Source organism: Trachurus japonicus, chromosome 24 (genome assembly GCF_045865225.1).
Source record: "Trachurus japonicus isolate A0001 chromosome 24, Traja_1.0".
Taxonomy (NCBI): Eukaryota; Metazoa; Chordata; class Actinopteri; order Carangiformes; family Carangidae; genus Trachurus; species Trachurus japonicus.
In genome coordinates, this window is record NC_140930.1 from 802,434 (window position 1) to 816,709 (window position 14,276).

Consider the following 14,276-nt stretch of genomic DNA (forward strand, 5'->3'; position numbering starts at 1 on the left):
TAGTGGTAATACAGTTACAGATATCTGTAATTCACATAGTGGATATCTGCAACTGAACTGTAGATATCTGTAATGACAAACCCCATACACATGAATGGTTACAGTGACGTCATTTGTCCTAGGAAGAAGGACAAATTGTAGATCTCAAACTGGAATTAGTAGGCTACTAGTGGTAATTCAGTTACAGATATCTGTAACTGAATTACCACTAGTACTAATTCCAGTTTGAGATATCTACGGTTTGATTCTGACTAGTCATAATTCCAGCTCTAGATATCTTTAATTCACCTCAATTAAAGATATCTACATGTCCCTGTTCAGATATCTGTAATTAAGTTTTGACTAGGCGAAATGACGTTAAAGATATCTCAAACTGGAATTAGTACTAGTGGTAATTCAGTTACAGATATCTGTAATTCACATAGTGGATATCTGCAACTGAACTGTAGATATCTGTAATGACAAACCCCATACACATGAATGGTTACAGTGACGTCATCTGTCCTAGGAACACTGCAAAAACTCTACATCTTACCAAGAATATTTGTCTAATTTCTAGTCAAAACAAACCTCATTCTACTTAAAATGAGACTCATCACATAAAAAGCAGCTTGTTTTTAGACACTTTTTACTTCTTTCAAGCAGATTTTCACTTGAAATAAGTAGAAAAATCTGATAGTGGAGCAAGTTTTTCTTTTCTTATTACAAGCACAAAAAACCTGCTTTCACTGGCAGATTTTTCTACTTATTTCAAGTGAAAATTAGTTTGAAACAAGTGAAAATGATCTAAAAACAAGTTAATTTTTAGGTGATGAGTCTTATTTTAAGTGGAAAGAGATTAGTTTTGACAAGAAATAAGACAAATATTCTTGGAAAGATGTAGTTTTTGCAGTGAAGAACGTAGTTGTGGATCTGAAATGTTCTTTTTGACGAGAGGTAAAACTGAATTACAGAGATCTACAACACATCCAGTCTGGCTTTTAAATGTTAAAATGGCTCGCGGTGATGACGTCACACAGGCGAGGCGATGACATCATCACATGGGTTTGGTGGTGCTGTTGTAGACCAGCGTGTCCTGCTCCGACAGCGTGACGTGGGCGGGGCCAGTGGCGGCCGCCGGCCTATGGGAGCGCTGCTGCTTCCTCCTCTGGGCCTTCAGGAAGCAGTAGCTGAGCACGGCCAGCAGAGCCAAGATGGCCACCGCCAGCAGCACGGCCAGCGCGATGGAGCCCGAGTCCCGCTCCGCCCCCTGCTCCGTCTCGTAGCGGTCGAACATCCCTCTGGAGAACACGTGGCGCTCTGCAACACGAGGACCAGATCAGACCAGAACAGACCACATCAGACCAGAAGAGACCAGAACAGACCACATCACATTTTTTTTTTTTTTTAATGTTAAAACAATGTAAAGCAGAGTTTCCACTACCAGTTACCATTACTTTGCACGCCTTTCCACTAGTTACAACTCTACTCCACTAGGTTTAGGTGCTTTTCTTTTCAATCACAGCTGCCACTGCCTAAAAAAATCCTAGAGGAAACATACTGCACATAACATTGTTTGCACTTGAAAAAAAGAAAGGAATATTTATTTATTTTATTTTAACTTCTATACATTTTAGTTTTAGTTTAAATTTGTGGAAGAAGAAATGTATTTAAAGCTCATGCTTACATCATGCATGTAAATAGTTACAATAAAACATTTCAAAATGCATGTGCAACTCGGTTAAATAAAAGTCTGTTGGTCCAGTCATATTTTGTCATTGTAGCTTTCTTAAAATCTCGTCTCGTCTCGATCTCGTGAACCCAATCTCGTGTCTCGTCTCGTCTCGTGAGATGAGTGTATCGTCACACCCCTAGTATTTATGCATGTGGGTGTGTGTTTAATACATTTAAAAAAAAATTATTACATTTTTCAAATTTTTGTTGTTGTTGTTGTATCATAAATATGTGTCTGACATTTATAATAAACCAAACGGCTTGAAAATCGGTTGAATATTCAGTGAGTTGTGGCGATTTTAATGGTTGATAGACCTCTAACAGGAAGTAGACACGGCTTCCCCCTGACCAAGATGGCCGCCACGTTGACGTATTCCACTCAATAGAGCTGCCTGGGAACGCAGCCTCTAGTCAGTATATATAGAGAGCCTAAGCGGAAGCAGGAAGTAACGGCGCCATGGGACCTCAACTCTGAAAAACTCGCCATTCAAATGAATGAGACTGAACATTTTATTTCGTGATCCGATTGAATTGCGCCATGAGAAAAAACTCTGTCCTCTACCTGTTTAAAACATCACGTTTCATGAAGAGAAATCAGCCGTTTATCATAAAACGGCAACAGAAGAATGTATTTTGTGTAAAGACGCTCTACGGACTACAGATCTGTGTCGCACAGAAAATACGTCACCAACTGACACGGGAAAGGAAGGTCGCCATGTGGTCGCCATGGTGACGTCACCTACGCGACTTGTAGTCTTTCTGCTTACAGATTCTTCTGAGTTTTATTCTACAATAGTTTTACAACAAACTGCTGGTTTCTCTTCATGAAACGTGATGTTTTAAACAGGTAGAGGACAGAGTTTATTCTCATGGCACAATTCAAACGGATCACGAAATAAAACTTTGACTCCCGTTCATTTGAATGGCGACTTTTTCAGAGTTGAGGTCCCATGGCGCCGTTACTTCCTGCTTCCGCTTAGGCTCTCTATTCCTATGGACCCCCCAGACCACATCAGACCCCCCAGACCTCCTGTACCTGTGACTCCGGCGCAGGTGCTGCTGCAGTTTTCCTCCTCCGGGAAGTTGTTGTTGTTGCCATAGCAACCTCCGTAGGTGAAGCGGTGACAGTGGCGGTCCACGGGGTCGTAGTACCAGCGGGTGTGACTCGCCCGGCACGGACCGGTGCGGGGGGGCTCGGTGCAGCGGGCTGGGGGGGGGTTAGCATGTAGCATGTTAGCTTGACAGAGGCTGTTTTCGAAAACCGCATACTACCGTACTGCCTACTACATACTGCGTTAGTATGTACTGTCTACTACAGACTGAACGTGGTATTCAGTCTGCAGCGACCGTGACATCACAGAGACAGTCGCTCTGCAGAGCTGCTCGGCCGGCCAACCTCCGTCCTCATCCCGGGGGAGAAAAACGCCAGAGATTTCCCTAGTCAGTACGACATCCGGGAATTTTTCGCATACTGCAGATTTAGCTTTTGTTTACATATTGTATACTTTATACTACATACTGCATTTTGACCAAATCAGTACATACTAGCAGTATAGTATAGTACTATATATAGTATATTATAAAACGTAAAGGTGAAATCCGGCGATCTGATTGGTTGTTAACCGTGGTATAATGAGCAGTTACCACGGCTACTATTCTAAAGCCTTATCACAGCGTAGGCTATCACTCCGCCTCAGGCACGTATGACTGGTATGAATGGAAGTTGTTGTCATGTATCCATGACAACGGACTGTTGCAGTCCGTAGCAACAGACAGTCGATGTTTTTACGATGTTAAAAAATGTAGTAAAGTAGTGTAATTGACATGTTGAAGGTGAACTTTGACCTCCAGAGGGTTAACAATGGTAGAGGGGACTGAGCAGTGACAGAGCTACTTGGAGCTAACGTCTGGACAGCTGGGACTAGTTTTTCCACAGTGAGGCTATTTTATTGGATAATATGTATTTCTGGTTAAATAAAACTACATGAAATTGATTGCGTATCCCTCTTTCATATTGTCATTATTGGTAACCGTAGCGTCGGGCTGAACAACGCCCCTTAGAGTGGTATAATGAGCATAGACCACGGCCTGTCGTGATATATTGCTTAAAGCAGAAGTAAGTGATATATTTGTGTTAATCTAAGTCTTAAATAGTTGTATCTTCCGACAGCAATCACTTCTATAGAGTGTTTGGTCTGAAACACGGGTCTGTCAGTCACTCTGCTCTGCTCTGAGCCCAGGAGAAAACTTTCCTTGTATCCTACAACCTTTATCCAATGAGGAGAGAGAACGGCATGCAGGGCTGTGTGTGCAGCCAAGGAACGCCGTGAATGTGGTGACGTAGGGACGAGGACTGTTATGGTGCGTTCAAGGCAACTCGTAACTGGTGTTTTTCCGACCTGTGAAGTGGTACCAGTTCGATCTGGTACGAGTTCACGGGTCAGAAGTTACGAGTGGCCGTTATAGTGACTTTCACAGGTGAAACAGGTCGGAGAAACACGAGTGTGTTGCCTGGAACGCTACAAAGTCGTAAGTTGTGACTTGAAGCTGTAATTTACGGTTTCAAAAGCCTGCCTGGAACGCAGCATTAGCCCAAACCACCGGATCGCTTACTACTGCTTTAAGTTTAGTATAGTATAATACATAGAGTCTGACCTTTGGTCTGGTTGACGTCGATGCTCAGCAGGCGGCTGAAGGTCTGGTTCACTGAGGAGGAGGAGGAAGGTCAGTGTGTGTGTGTGTGAGAATGTGTCAGTGTGTGTGTGTGTGTGTGTGTGTGTGTGTGTGTGTGTGTGTGTGTGTGTGTTACGTTGGCTGCAGTGGTCCTCGTCCGACCCGTCGCTGCAGTGTTTCTCTCCGTCACACTCCAGACTTCTGTCCAGGCAGCAGCCGCTGGCACAGGTCATCTGACCGGGACCGCACGGCACGCCACACACCTCTGGACACACACACACACACACACAGAGACACACACACACACAGAGACACACACACACACACACACACACCTGTCACAGCTGTCACGTCATCACCACGCTGCAGAGACAACAGGAAGAAGAGGTGCATTGTGGGACCGACCTGTGAGGGGGAGAGGAGCGCCTCTCTCTGCCGTCGCTATGGAAACACAGAAACACATCATCATTTTGTCAGGTGTGTGTATCTTAAACTACAATCTGCTGTAACATGCTAGTAGTTAAAGGGACAGTTCAACATTTAGTCAAACTGGCCCAGTGCCATAATCCCTATAGTCATAGCAGTAGGTTTGTTACCTTTAATTGTCGGTGCACATTCACCACGCTATGAGATAATAACACAACGTTACCACACAGAGTTGTTTTAGAGGGAAATACAGAGACTGTTGATGAAAAACTGTCCCTGAAGGCAACGTGCATCAGTGGTTTTGCATGAATTTCCCTCTAAAACAACTCTGTGTGGTAACGTTGTGTTATTATCTCATAGCGTGGTGAATGTGCAGCTCACAACTTGTCCACCAGAGCGTTGTGGAGTTGTTGGATTGTGTATTTGATGAGTTTGATGAGGGAAACCAAGAAATCCCATAATGAGCCTCCATTAGTAGCGTAGCTCTGAGCAGCTCACGGCTCTGCTCCGCCGTTCTAAAAACAGCTTGCACCGACAATTAAAGGTAACGAACCTACTGCTATGACTATAGGGGTTATGGCAATGGGCCAATTTGACTAAATGTTGAACTATCCCTTTAAGACGGATTTCATTTAAGTCTAACGTTTATTTTTGGGGCACAAAACTCCAGACTGAACCTTTAACTGCTCAGGTGTGTGTGTCAGGTGTGTGTGCTGACCTGTGACTCCTCTGCAGGCGCTCACACACTCGCGGTGCGTCACGTAGTTGTTGTGGTTTTGTTTGCAGCCTCCGAACACGAAGCTCACGCAGTCGCCCGTGGCAACGTCGTAGTGCCAGCGGGGAAACGCAGCGCGGCACGGACCGACCTTCACCGGCGCCAGGCAGTACACTGAGGAGGAGGAGGATGACATCATCAGCATCATCATCATCATCATCAACCAACTGTTGTGTGTTTGATGTTACTGATTTGGCCAAAATGCAGTATGTAAAGAAAAGCTAAATCTGCAGTATGCGAAAGGTTCCCGGATGTTGTACTGATTCTTAAATCTCTCCAGTATCTGACCAGTCTACATTGTGTCCTGTATCCCACAATGCAATGCTCCCCTGATGTCTAACCGTAACCAAAGACGGTTTAGAGTAGTGAAGTATTTTTGCCGTGTAGCGTAACTATAGTTGGGTTTCCATCCACCTTTTCTTATTCGCATTTTGTGAAAATGCGCATAAATACTTGGATGGAAACGCCAGAAATTCGAATAAAGGCAGTAAATGCGCATAAAAGTTTATACGCTTGGAGGGGGGGGATTTGTCAGCGTATCGATTAAAGGAAATGTGAGTTTTTGTGATGGAAACAGATGATGTGAATTGAGCCAGAGTTTGTGGTGAAGCTGCTGGACTTCACCCAGCGACGCCCCGGTGTCCCAGCTCTTCTCTCTGCACCGCAACACAAACGCTCCGTAACCTGTAATGTTTTGTTTATGACGGTTAAGACGACACAAACACACGCCGTAACATCGTTATGTAACTTATTGATTTTTCACCGGCTTCGTATGTAAACAGATGCACATGGTCTAGAGGAGCGTAACCAGAACAGACTGTCACAGTTCTACTGTCTTTCTGTGTAAATATCTCATGTTACAACATGAAAACCTGCAGTTTATATTCAAGTGCGGCCTATAGGCTATATGTATTTTCTTTTAAAATGTAGCTGGTGCGGATTATACAGGTGCGTCTATAGTCCGGAAAGTACGTAAATTGTCCATGATGTTGAGTGTCAGCTGAGTGTCAACTATTGGATACATTCACGCTCTCTTATGACGTGATCTCACGGTGCACTCCTCCTAATCGCAAAACACTAATGAATGGAAACGGTCATAAATTCGCTTTGCTTTTTGCGCATTTTCACAAAATCCGCTTTTAAATTCTATACGACTTGGATGGAAACCCAGCTTATGTTATACAGCTTAATAAAATAAAACATAATGCAGACTGATGTGTTCATATGCCTTAAGGTCCAGTGATATTTATTGTTTGAACATTCCTCGACTGTGGACTGAATTAGGGGAAAAAAGCGTTTAGTTTCGCCGCCCCAACATGGAACAACCTCCAGGCTGAACTGAAACTGTCTGAACTTGTATCTTTTAATGTGTTTCGTCACTTCTTAAAGGACCGACAACAAAAATCAATTGAGCGGTGCCGCTGACCAACCTTGTCACCATGACCCCCTTGCTCCTTGCACTTTGTTTTAACCTCTACTGTATTATGGCCCTATTTATTATAATGTAATATTGTAATGTATTCTGTATTTTTATAATGTTGACGACGTGTGCTGCTGCCCTCTTGGCCAGGTCACCCTTGAAAATGAGATCTCGATCTCAACGGGTCTTTTACCTGGTTAAATAAAGGCTAAATAACATTTTTTTTAAAATTGTAAAACATGTATTTCTTGATGTAAATGTGGTGGTTTGTGTCCGTAGGCTCCAGAGCCCCGAGGCAGCGCTGCTCTTCTGTCCAATACACACAGGAAGCTTCACTTTACATTCAGACTAACTAATGCTACTGATACAGCTGTTAGATTTCATCACTGAGACCAACATTTATCTCCTAGAAATAATGTAACCAGCCAGTGGTAAACCTCTAAAAACCTGCGGGTAAGTTAATTAGCGATGGTTTTCTCCCCCGGGATGAGGACGGAGGTTGGCCGGCCGAGCAGCTCTGCAGACCGGCTGCTGTCTCTGTGATGTCCCGGTCGCTGCAGAGCTTCACTTCTCTGAAAAACATCGGAGCAAACTTCTAAACAGCCGTCGTTTGGATCAACTGGCCGTAGATTTGGATCTAAACAGTTACTTTCTCACATGAAAACATATTAAAACTTAAAGCAGAAGTAAGCGATATATTTGTGTTAATCTAAGTCTTAAATAGTTGTATCTTCCGACAGCAATCACTTCTATAGAGTGTTTGGTCTGAAACACGGGTCTGTCAGTCACTCTGCTCTGCTCTGAGCCCAGGAGAAAACTTTCCTTGTATCCTACAACCTTTATCCAATGAGGAGAGAGAACGGCATAAAGGGGCAGTCCTCTCTGTGTGTGCAGCCAAGGGATGCGCCTGAATGTGGTGACGTAGGGACGAGGACCAATAGATCCATGACGAGGGCGGGGGCTGCTAACTCCATCTGCTGACAAGACGTTATGGTGCGTTCAAGGCAACTCGTAACTCGTGTTTTTCCGACCTGTGAAGTGGTACCAGTTCGATCTGGTACGAGTTCACGGGTCAGAAGTTACGAGTGGCCGTTATAGTGACTTTCACAGGTAAAACAGGTCGGAGAAACACGAGTGGGTTGTCTGGAACGCTACAAAGTCGTAAGTTGTGACTTGAAGCTGTAATTTACGGTTTCAAAAGCCTGGAACGCAGCATTAGCCAAAACCACCGGATCGCTGACTTCTGCTTTAATAAAGTTACGTAGCCTAATAACAGCGCTAGAGCGGGAAATAAAACAGCTTTTAGCCTGTTTTACAGCTACCGCTACCAGTGCCGTGAAATGCATTCTGGGAAACTTGTATACTGTTACTGCGGTGTGAACGGTGTCGGTCTGAATCTCACATCCAGTCTGTAGTACACAGTACATACAGTACTAACACAGTATGTAGTATGCTGCTTTGAATACAACCTGTGTGTGTAAAGGGAGTGCCGTCGTTTCAGCTGTGTCGACACACCGGTTGCTACGGCAACGTGGTATTTAGGCTACCTGACAGTTTTACAAGGTGATCAGTTCTATGTGTGTGTGTGTGTGTGTTTACTACACTATAAAACACACACACACACACACACACACACACACACACAGTCGATCAGTGCTGCAATCGATCAATACACAATCAATCAGTCATGTGACACTTCAACCTGGAGTTAAAGGTACAAAGAAGAGACAACACAGCTGTGTGTCTGTGTGTGTGTGTGTGTGTGTGTGTGTGTGTGTGTGTGTGTGTGTGTGTGTGTGTGTGTGAGGCAGGTGTTCAGGTCCGACCGGTCCGACTCAGGTGTGGATCTTCAGGTGAGAGCGCTGACTCACACAGAGACAACATGGAGCTGCCTCTGTGATTGGTTACTGGGTTTGTTTACATCAGGCTGGGTTCAACAAATCAGTTTATGCTACTGTGATTTAAAGGGATACGCCAACATTATTTTTTTTCGTGTCTTGCCTCACTCCCGAGTCCATGGCCAGCAGATAGACACCATCCTTTCCACTGTGCGTGCAGTAACCATGGAGATAGAGCCGTATCGCTGTAATTAGCTTAGCTCAAACACTGGAAGTGTATAGGTAGTGTTAGCCTGCCTCCACCTAAAGTCGCTAATTAGCTTAGCACAAACACTGGAAGTCTATGGGTAATGTTAGCCTGCCTCCACCTAAAGTCGCTAATTAGCTTAGCACAAACACTGGAAGTGTTTAGGTAGTGTTAGCCTGCCTCCACCTAAAGTCGCGAATTAGCTTAGCTCAAACACTGGAAGTCTATGGGTAATGTTAGCCTGCCTCCACCTAAAGTCGCTAATTAGCTTAGCACAAACACTGGAAGTGTATAGGTAGTGTTAGCCTGCCTCCACCTAAAGTCGCGAATTAGCTTAGCTCAAACGCTGGAAGTGTATAGGTAGTGTTAGCCTGCCTCCACCTAAAGTCGCTAATTAGCTTAGCACAAACACTGGAAGTGTTTAGGTAGTGTTAGCCTGCCTCCACCTAAAGTCGCGAATTAGCTTAGCTCAAACACTGGAAGTCTATGGGTAATGTTAGCCTGCCTCCACCTAAAGTCGCTAATTAGCTTAGCACAAACACTGGAAGTGTATAGGTAGTGTTAGCCTGCCTCCACCTAAAGTCGCGAATTAGCTTAGCTCAAACGCTGGAAGTGTATAGGTAGTGTTAGCCTGCCTCCACCTAAAGTCGCTAATTAGCTTAGCTCAAACACTGGAAGTGTATGGGTAGTGTTAGCCTGCCTCCACCTAAAGTCGCTAATTAGCTTAGCACAAACACTGGAAGTGTATAGGTAGTGTTAGCCTGCCTCCACCTAAAGTTGCTAATTAGCTTAGCTCAAACGCTGGAAGTGTATAGGTAGTGTTAGCCTGCCTCCACCTAAAGTCGCTAATTAGCTTAGCACAAACACTGGAAGTGTATAGGTAGTGTTAGCCTGCCTCCACCTAAAGTCGCTAATTAGCTTAGCTCAAACGCTGGAAGTGTATAGGTAGTGTTAGCCTGCCTCCACCTAAAGTCGCTAATTAGCTTAGCTCAAACGCTGGAAGTGTATAGGTAGTGTTAGCCTGCCTCCACCTAAAGTCGCTAATTAGCTTAGCTCAAACGCTGGAAGTGTATAGGTAGTGTTAGCCTGCCTCCACCTAAAGTCGCTAATTAGCTTAGCACAAACACTGGAAGTGTATAGGTAGTGTTAGCCTGCCTCCACCTAAAGTCGCTAATTAGCTTAGCACAAACACTGGAAGTGTATAGGTAGTGTTAGCCTGCCTCCACCTAAAGTCGCGAATTAGCTTAGCTCAAACGCTGGAAGTGTATAGGTAGTGTTAGCCTGCCTCCACCTAAAGTTGCTAATTAGCTTAGCACAAACACTGGAAGTGTATAGGTAGTGTTAGCCTGCCTCCACTAAACTCTGGATGGTATTTCAATGACGTCACAGATCTGGTATTTCCATGGCGACCACCACTACATTTCTACTCACAGCTGGACTTCTCCGGGCTGAGCACCTGGACGGTAACCTTGGCGACGCCTGAGAGCCCGTTGGAGTCGGTGACGGTCAGCTGGAAGACGTAGGAGCCCACCTGCAGGTCGGACAGCCTCACCTGGTCAGGGAGGGCCCTTGCCTAGGAGACAGAGGGGGTCAGATAGAGGCGTTGCCTAGGAGACACAGGAGGTCAGATAGAGGCGTTGCCTAGGAGACACAGGGGTCAGATAGAGGCGTTGCCTAGGAGACAGAGGAGGTCAGAAAGAGGCGTTGCCTAGGAGACACAGGGGAGTCTCCGACACCGCCGCCACGATGCTAACCGCTTCACCAAGAGCTCAATGACCACTTGGCGAAACGGTTAGCACATACTTCAGTACCGCTAACTGCCACTTCTCCTCCCTGGTCCCTGATCTGATCTGATCTGATTTGATTTGATTTGATTTGATTTGATTTGATTTATCTATTTAGCACAAGTTGAACAGTGCAAGGAGGGAACGAAGCCTGGAAGGCTCGTACAAAGTTCCACTCCCATCGTCTAAGAATTACATGAAACTCAAGATAAACAATGAGAAATACAGCAAATAAAATTGAAAAAAAAACAATAAAATGTAGTTACAGTGCAACATAGAAAGACTATGAAACACAAACAACAAAAGAAAGGAAGAAAGATGCATAATTAACATTGACAGGAAAATAACACTGAAGGTTATGACATAAAGTGTTTTTTCAGTAACTTTCTAAAGGATGTATAAGATGTAGTTGACCTCAGAACCACATCTAAACCATTCCAGAGTTTTGCACCTTTAAATGTGATATTAGATTGATGCCCAGATGTTTGACAGAAGGGTAAATGAAGATTGCCACTATGCCTGGTTGAATATGAATGAAGGTCAGATGAGAATGTAGAAAAATGTTGAAAAGTGTCAGGAAGATTTTGTTTAGCGTTGATAAACTTATGCACAAACAAGCATGAATGGAAGACATTAAAGGGACAACGAGGAGTTTCTATTTGGTTATAAAAAGTCTGATATTAATGTGGATGAATCTCCGTTACCACTTGTTAATGGTCCATTTTAGATAAATCTATGGTTTTGTCTCTATGGTTATTTTGTTATTATTAGTGGTGGTGGAAATGCTGGGCGAGCCGACCAGCGTTTCTTTACTTTCGGTTTCGTGGCGAGTCATGAGAATAACGCCGCCGTATGAATCTCCGTTTATGGTGGGAACTACGACGGTATGTGATCGTCTTCCAACCTCTGACTTTAATTCTTGATGAATGAAAACATGAGTCTGTCTTGCACCGGTCAAAGAATTTCACGGTGCGGAGGCTCATGGTAAATCTAGTATGAAGACACTTCGCTTTTCTAAAACTCCGCGTTGTCCCTTTAAGTTTATGGATGGGCAATATTGAATATTTCATAAAAGGGGTGCAGATGGTTCTAGTCTACTGGGCCGAGATCTCCCTGGTGACCGTGGTAACGATACCCGCCGTGTAGCTCCGCCCCCAGCGTGTAGCTCCGCCCCCAGCATGTAGCTCTGCCCCCAGTGTGTAGCTCCGCCCCCAGCGTGTAGCTCCGCCCCCAGCGTGTAGCTCCGCCCCCTCCGTGTAGCTCCGCCCCCGGCGTGTAGCCCCGCCCCCTCCATGTCTCTCACCTCCATCTTGGCTTCGTCTCCACTCAGCTGACTCCACTGGTAGTCTGTGATGACGGCGTCGCCCACCGCCACGCTCTCGCTGCCGTTCAGGGTCACCACCTGGCCGGGCTGCACCACCACGCCACGGCCTGTCATGGCGATGGGTTCCCCTGGAGACCGTGATGTCAGAACACATGTTGCATTAAAGGATGTTCCTTTTTTTTTTTTAACAACTTTATTGACAACAACAGTATACACAGGACTGAATACAGTTAGATGAAATAAGTGTATACAACATTAATACACAACCAAACCATCATAAATACGCCAGGGGTTGACAGCAAGACAGAAAAAACATACATTTAAAGGGACATTGTGTAAGTTCTCCTGTTATCTATTCACGAAAATCGATTATTTCGTTCAAAAGTGCGTTTTTCATTCATCAGTAATCCCCCCATCAACAAAGTGAAGTGTTCCTTTCAGCTCTGAATGAGCCGTTCATATCATTCATATCTGTACATCAAGGAGGAATGGAGCGTTACACTGATGCTGCATTCACCTGCAGTCGGGCAGACGGCCGTCGCTAACAAACCAGATGTCATTTTAGTCACAGAAGTCCAGAGAACGATGGTAAAACAATACCACATCGCCATGACAACATGTTGTCATGTGTATTGTTTTGCCTCGTGCTGACGGACCACTTGTTTACATAGAGGCTAGTTTATGCCGTTACGTGCAGCAGCGGCTGTCGACCGTCTGCCGTCTGCCCAATTTCACCTGAATGCAGCATGAAAAATACGACTGAGTTGCTTGTGATCTACAACCACAACGTTCCTTTAAATGACTGAATGAACGAGCTGTTTATGCTGTTACATGCAGCGACTGTTGTCCGCCTGCCCTCTGCCCAATTTCACGTGAATGCAGCATGAAACTGCAAGCAATTCTTACACAATGTTCCTTTAAATAAATATTTTGTAAAGCTTACAAAGATCACACGTTTTAACAGCTTTTAAAGGATGTTCCGTCTCTGAAGTCAACCAGCTGACTGACCTCTGACCTCTGGTATTGACCCTGATCAGTATTGATTAGATGTGTAACCTAGGCAACAGGTCCAGTAGACTCACCTGGCTCCTGCGGCCCCCCCAGGTGCTTGAGGAACAGCTCCTCTCTGACGTAGCTCCGGTAACCGACCTGGTTCACGAACCTGCAGACGAACCGGTTCCGGTGCACGCAGCCGAACAGGGCGCACGTGCGTGTTTCCTCTCCGGCGGGGGCGCGCGGCGGCTCCAGCAGCGCGAGGTTGCACCGCGTCATCCCGCAGCACGCGCGCTCGCACGCCTCCGGGGAGGGCACGCGCTCGGTGGCCAGCAGCACCGCGCCCTCGCGCACCGCCGCCTCCGCGTCCAGCACGAAGTCTTCCTGCCCCGCGCGGAACGAACCGCTGCAGGTCGCCCCCCCCTCCCCCCCCTCTGCTGCTGCTGCTGCTGCTGCTGCTGCTGCTGCTGCAGGCAGGAGGAGGAGGAGGAGGAGGAGGAGGGGGGGCTGCGGGGAGGAAGAGGAGGGGGGAGGCATTATGAGAGGGAAGGAGTGAGGAAGAGGAAGAGGAAGAAGTTACCGCTTCTGCCGCGTCTTGCCGCTCCGCGCTGACCGCTTCAAGGAGGAGAAAGAGGAGAAACTTTCCGAAACTTTCCTCGTGGATCTGAACTTTAACCGGGACAAACGGACAAACGGCTGCTGGTTCAGGTCTCTGTGGTTCACCTGTCCTGGTTCAGGTCTCTGTGGTTCACCTGTCCTGGTTCAGGTCTCTGTGGTTCACCTGGTCTCGGTTCACCTGTCCTGGTTCAGGTGTGTCTCTCTCTCTCTCTCTCTGGCTTCAGGAAGACAAGAGCACAACAACCGCTCTGACGTCACGCAGGTGCGGTCACAGCGGAGAGGCGGAGACAGACAGGTAGTAGTGAGATGTGCAATAGACCTTTTCAGAGAGTATAAACAAAGACAGGTGTGGCTCATTAGAAAACGCTCTGCTACACTAAATGGAATGGAGCCTTAATTAGTATCCTTGGTAACACCTGTATTTGTTTATACTCTCTGAAAAGGTCTATTGAATAAAAGAAACAA

General features: G+C 45.7%; 1 protein-coding gene across 1 annotated transcript; it reads right to left on the bottom strand.

The window, feature by feature from the left end:
- Nucleotides 1-1,036: 1,036 nt before the first annotated feature.
- LOC146961046 (kunitz-type protease inhibitor 1-like) lies at nucleotides 1,037-13,806 on the bottom strand. The gene is made up of 9 exons (XM_085770538.1): nucleotides 13,283-13,806; nucleotides 12,180-12,328; nucleotides 10,524-10,665; nucleotides 5,531-5,701; nucleotides 4,792-4,827; nucleotides 4,523-4,651; nucleotides 4,369-4,419; nucleotides 2,750-2,920; nucleotides 1,037-1,299 (listed from the first exon to the last, which is right to left on the bottom strand). Exons 1-9 carry the CDS (start codon nucleotides 13,728-13,730, stop codon nucleotides 1,037-1,039), a joined length of 1,560 nt encoding a protein of 519 aa, XP_085626664.1. The 5' UTR covers nucleotides 13,731-13,806.
- Nucleotides 13,807-14,276: the final 470 nt, after the last annotated feature.

What these genes read in the sequence shown, in the direction of transcription:
- LOC146961046 (XM_085770538.1), bottom strand. Translation starts at nt 13,730, where the DNA reads ATGCCTCCCCCCTCCTCTTCCTCCCCGCAGCCCCCCCTCCTCCTCCTC. An exon ending in GGGGGGGCCGCAGGAGCCAG is followed by an intron (nt 12,329 to 13,282) that starts GTGAGTCTACTG and finishes CACGGTCTCCAG; the next exon opens with GGGAACCCATCGCCATGACA. An exon ending in CACCTGCGCCGGAGTCACAG is followed by an intron (nt 1,300 to 2,749) that starts GTACAGGAGGTC and finishes CTCGTGTTGCAG; the next exon opens with AGCGCCACGTGTTCTCCAGA.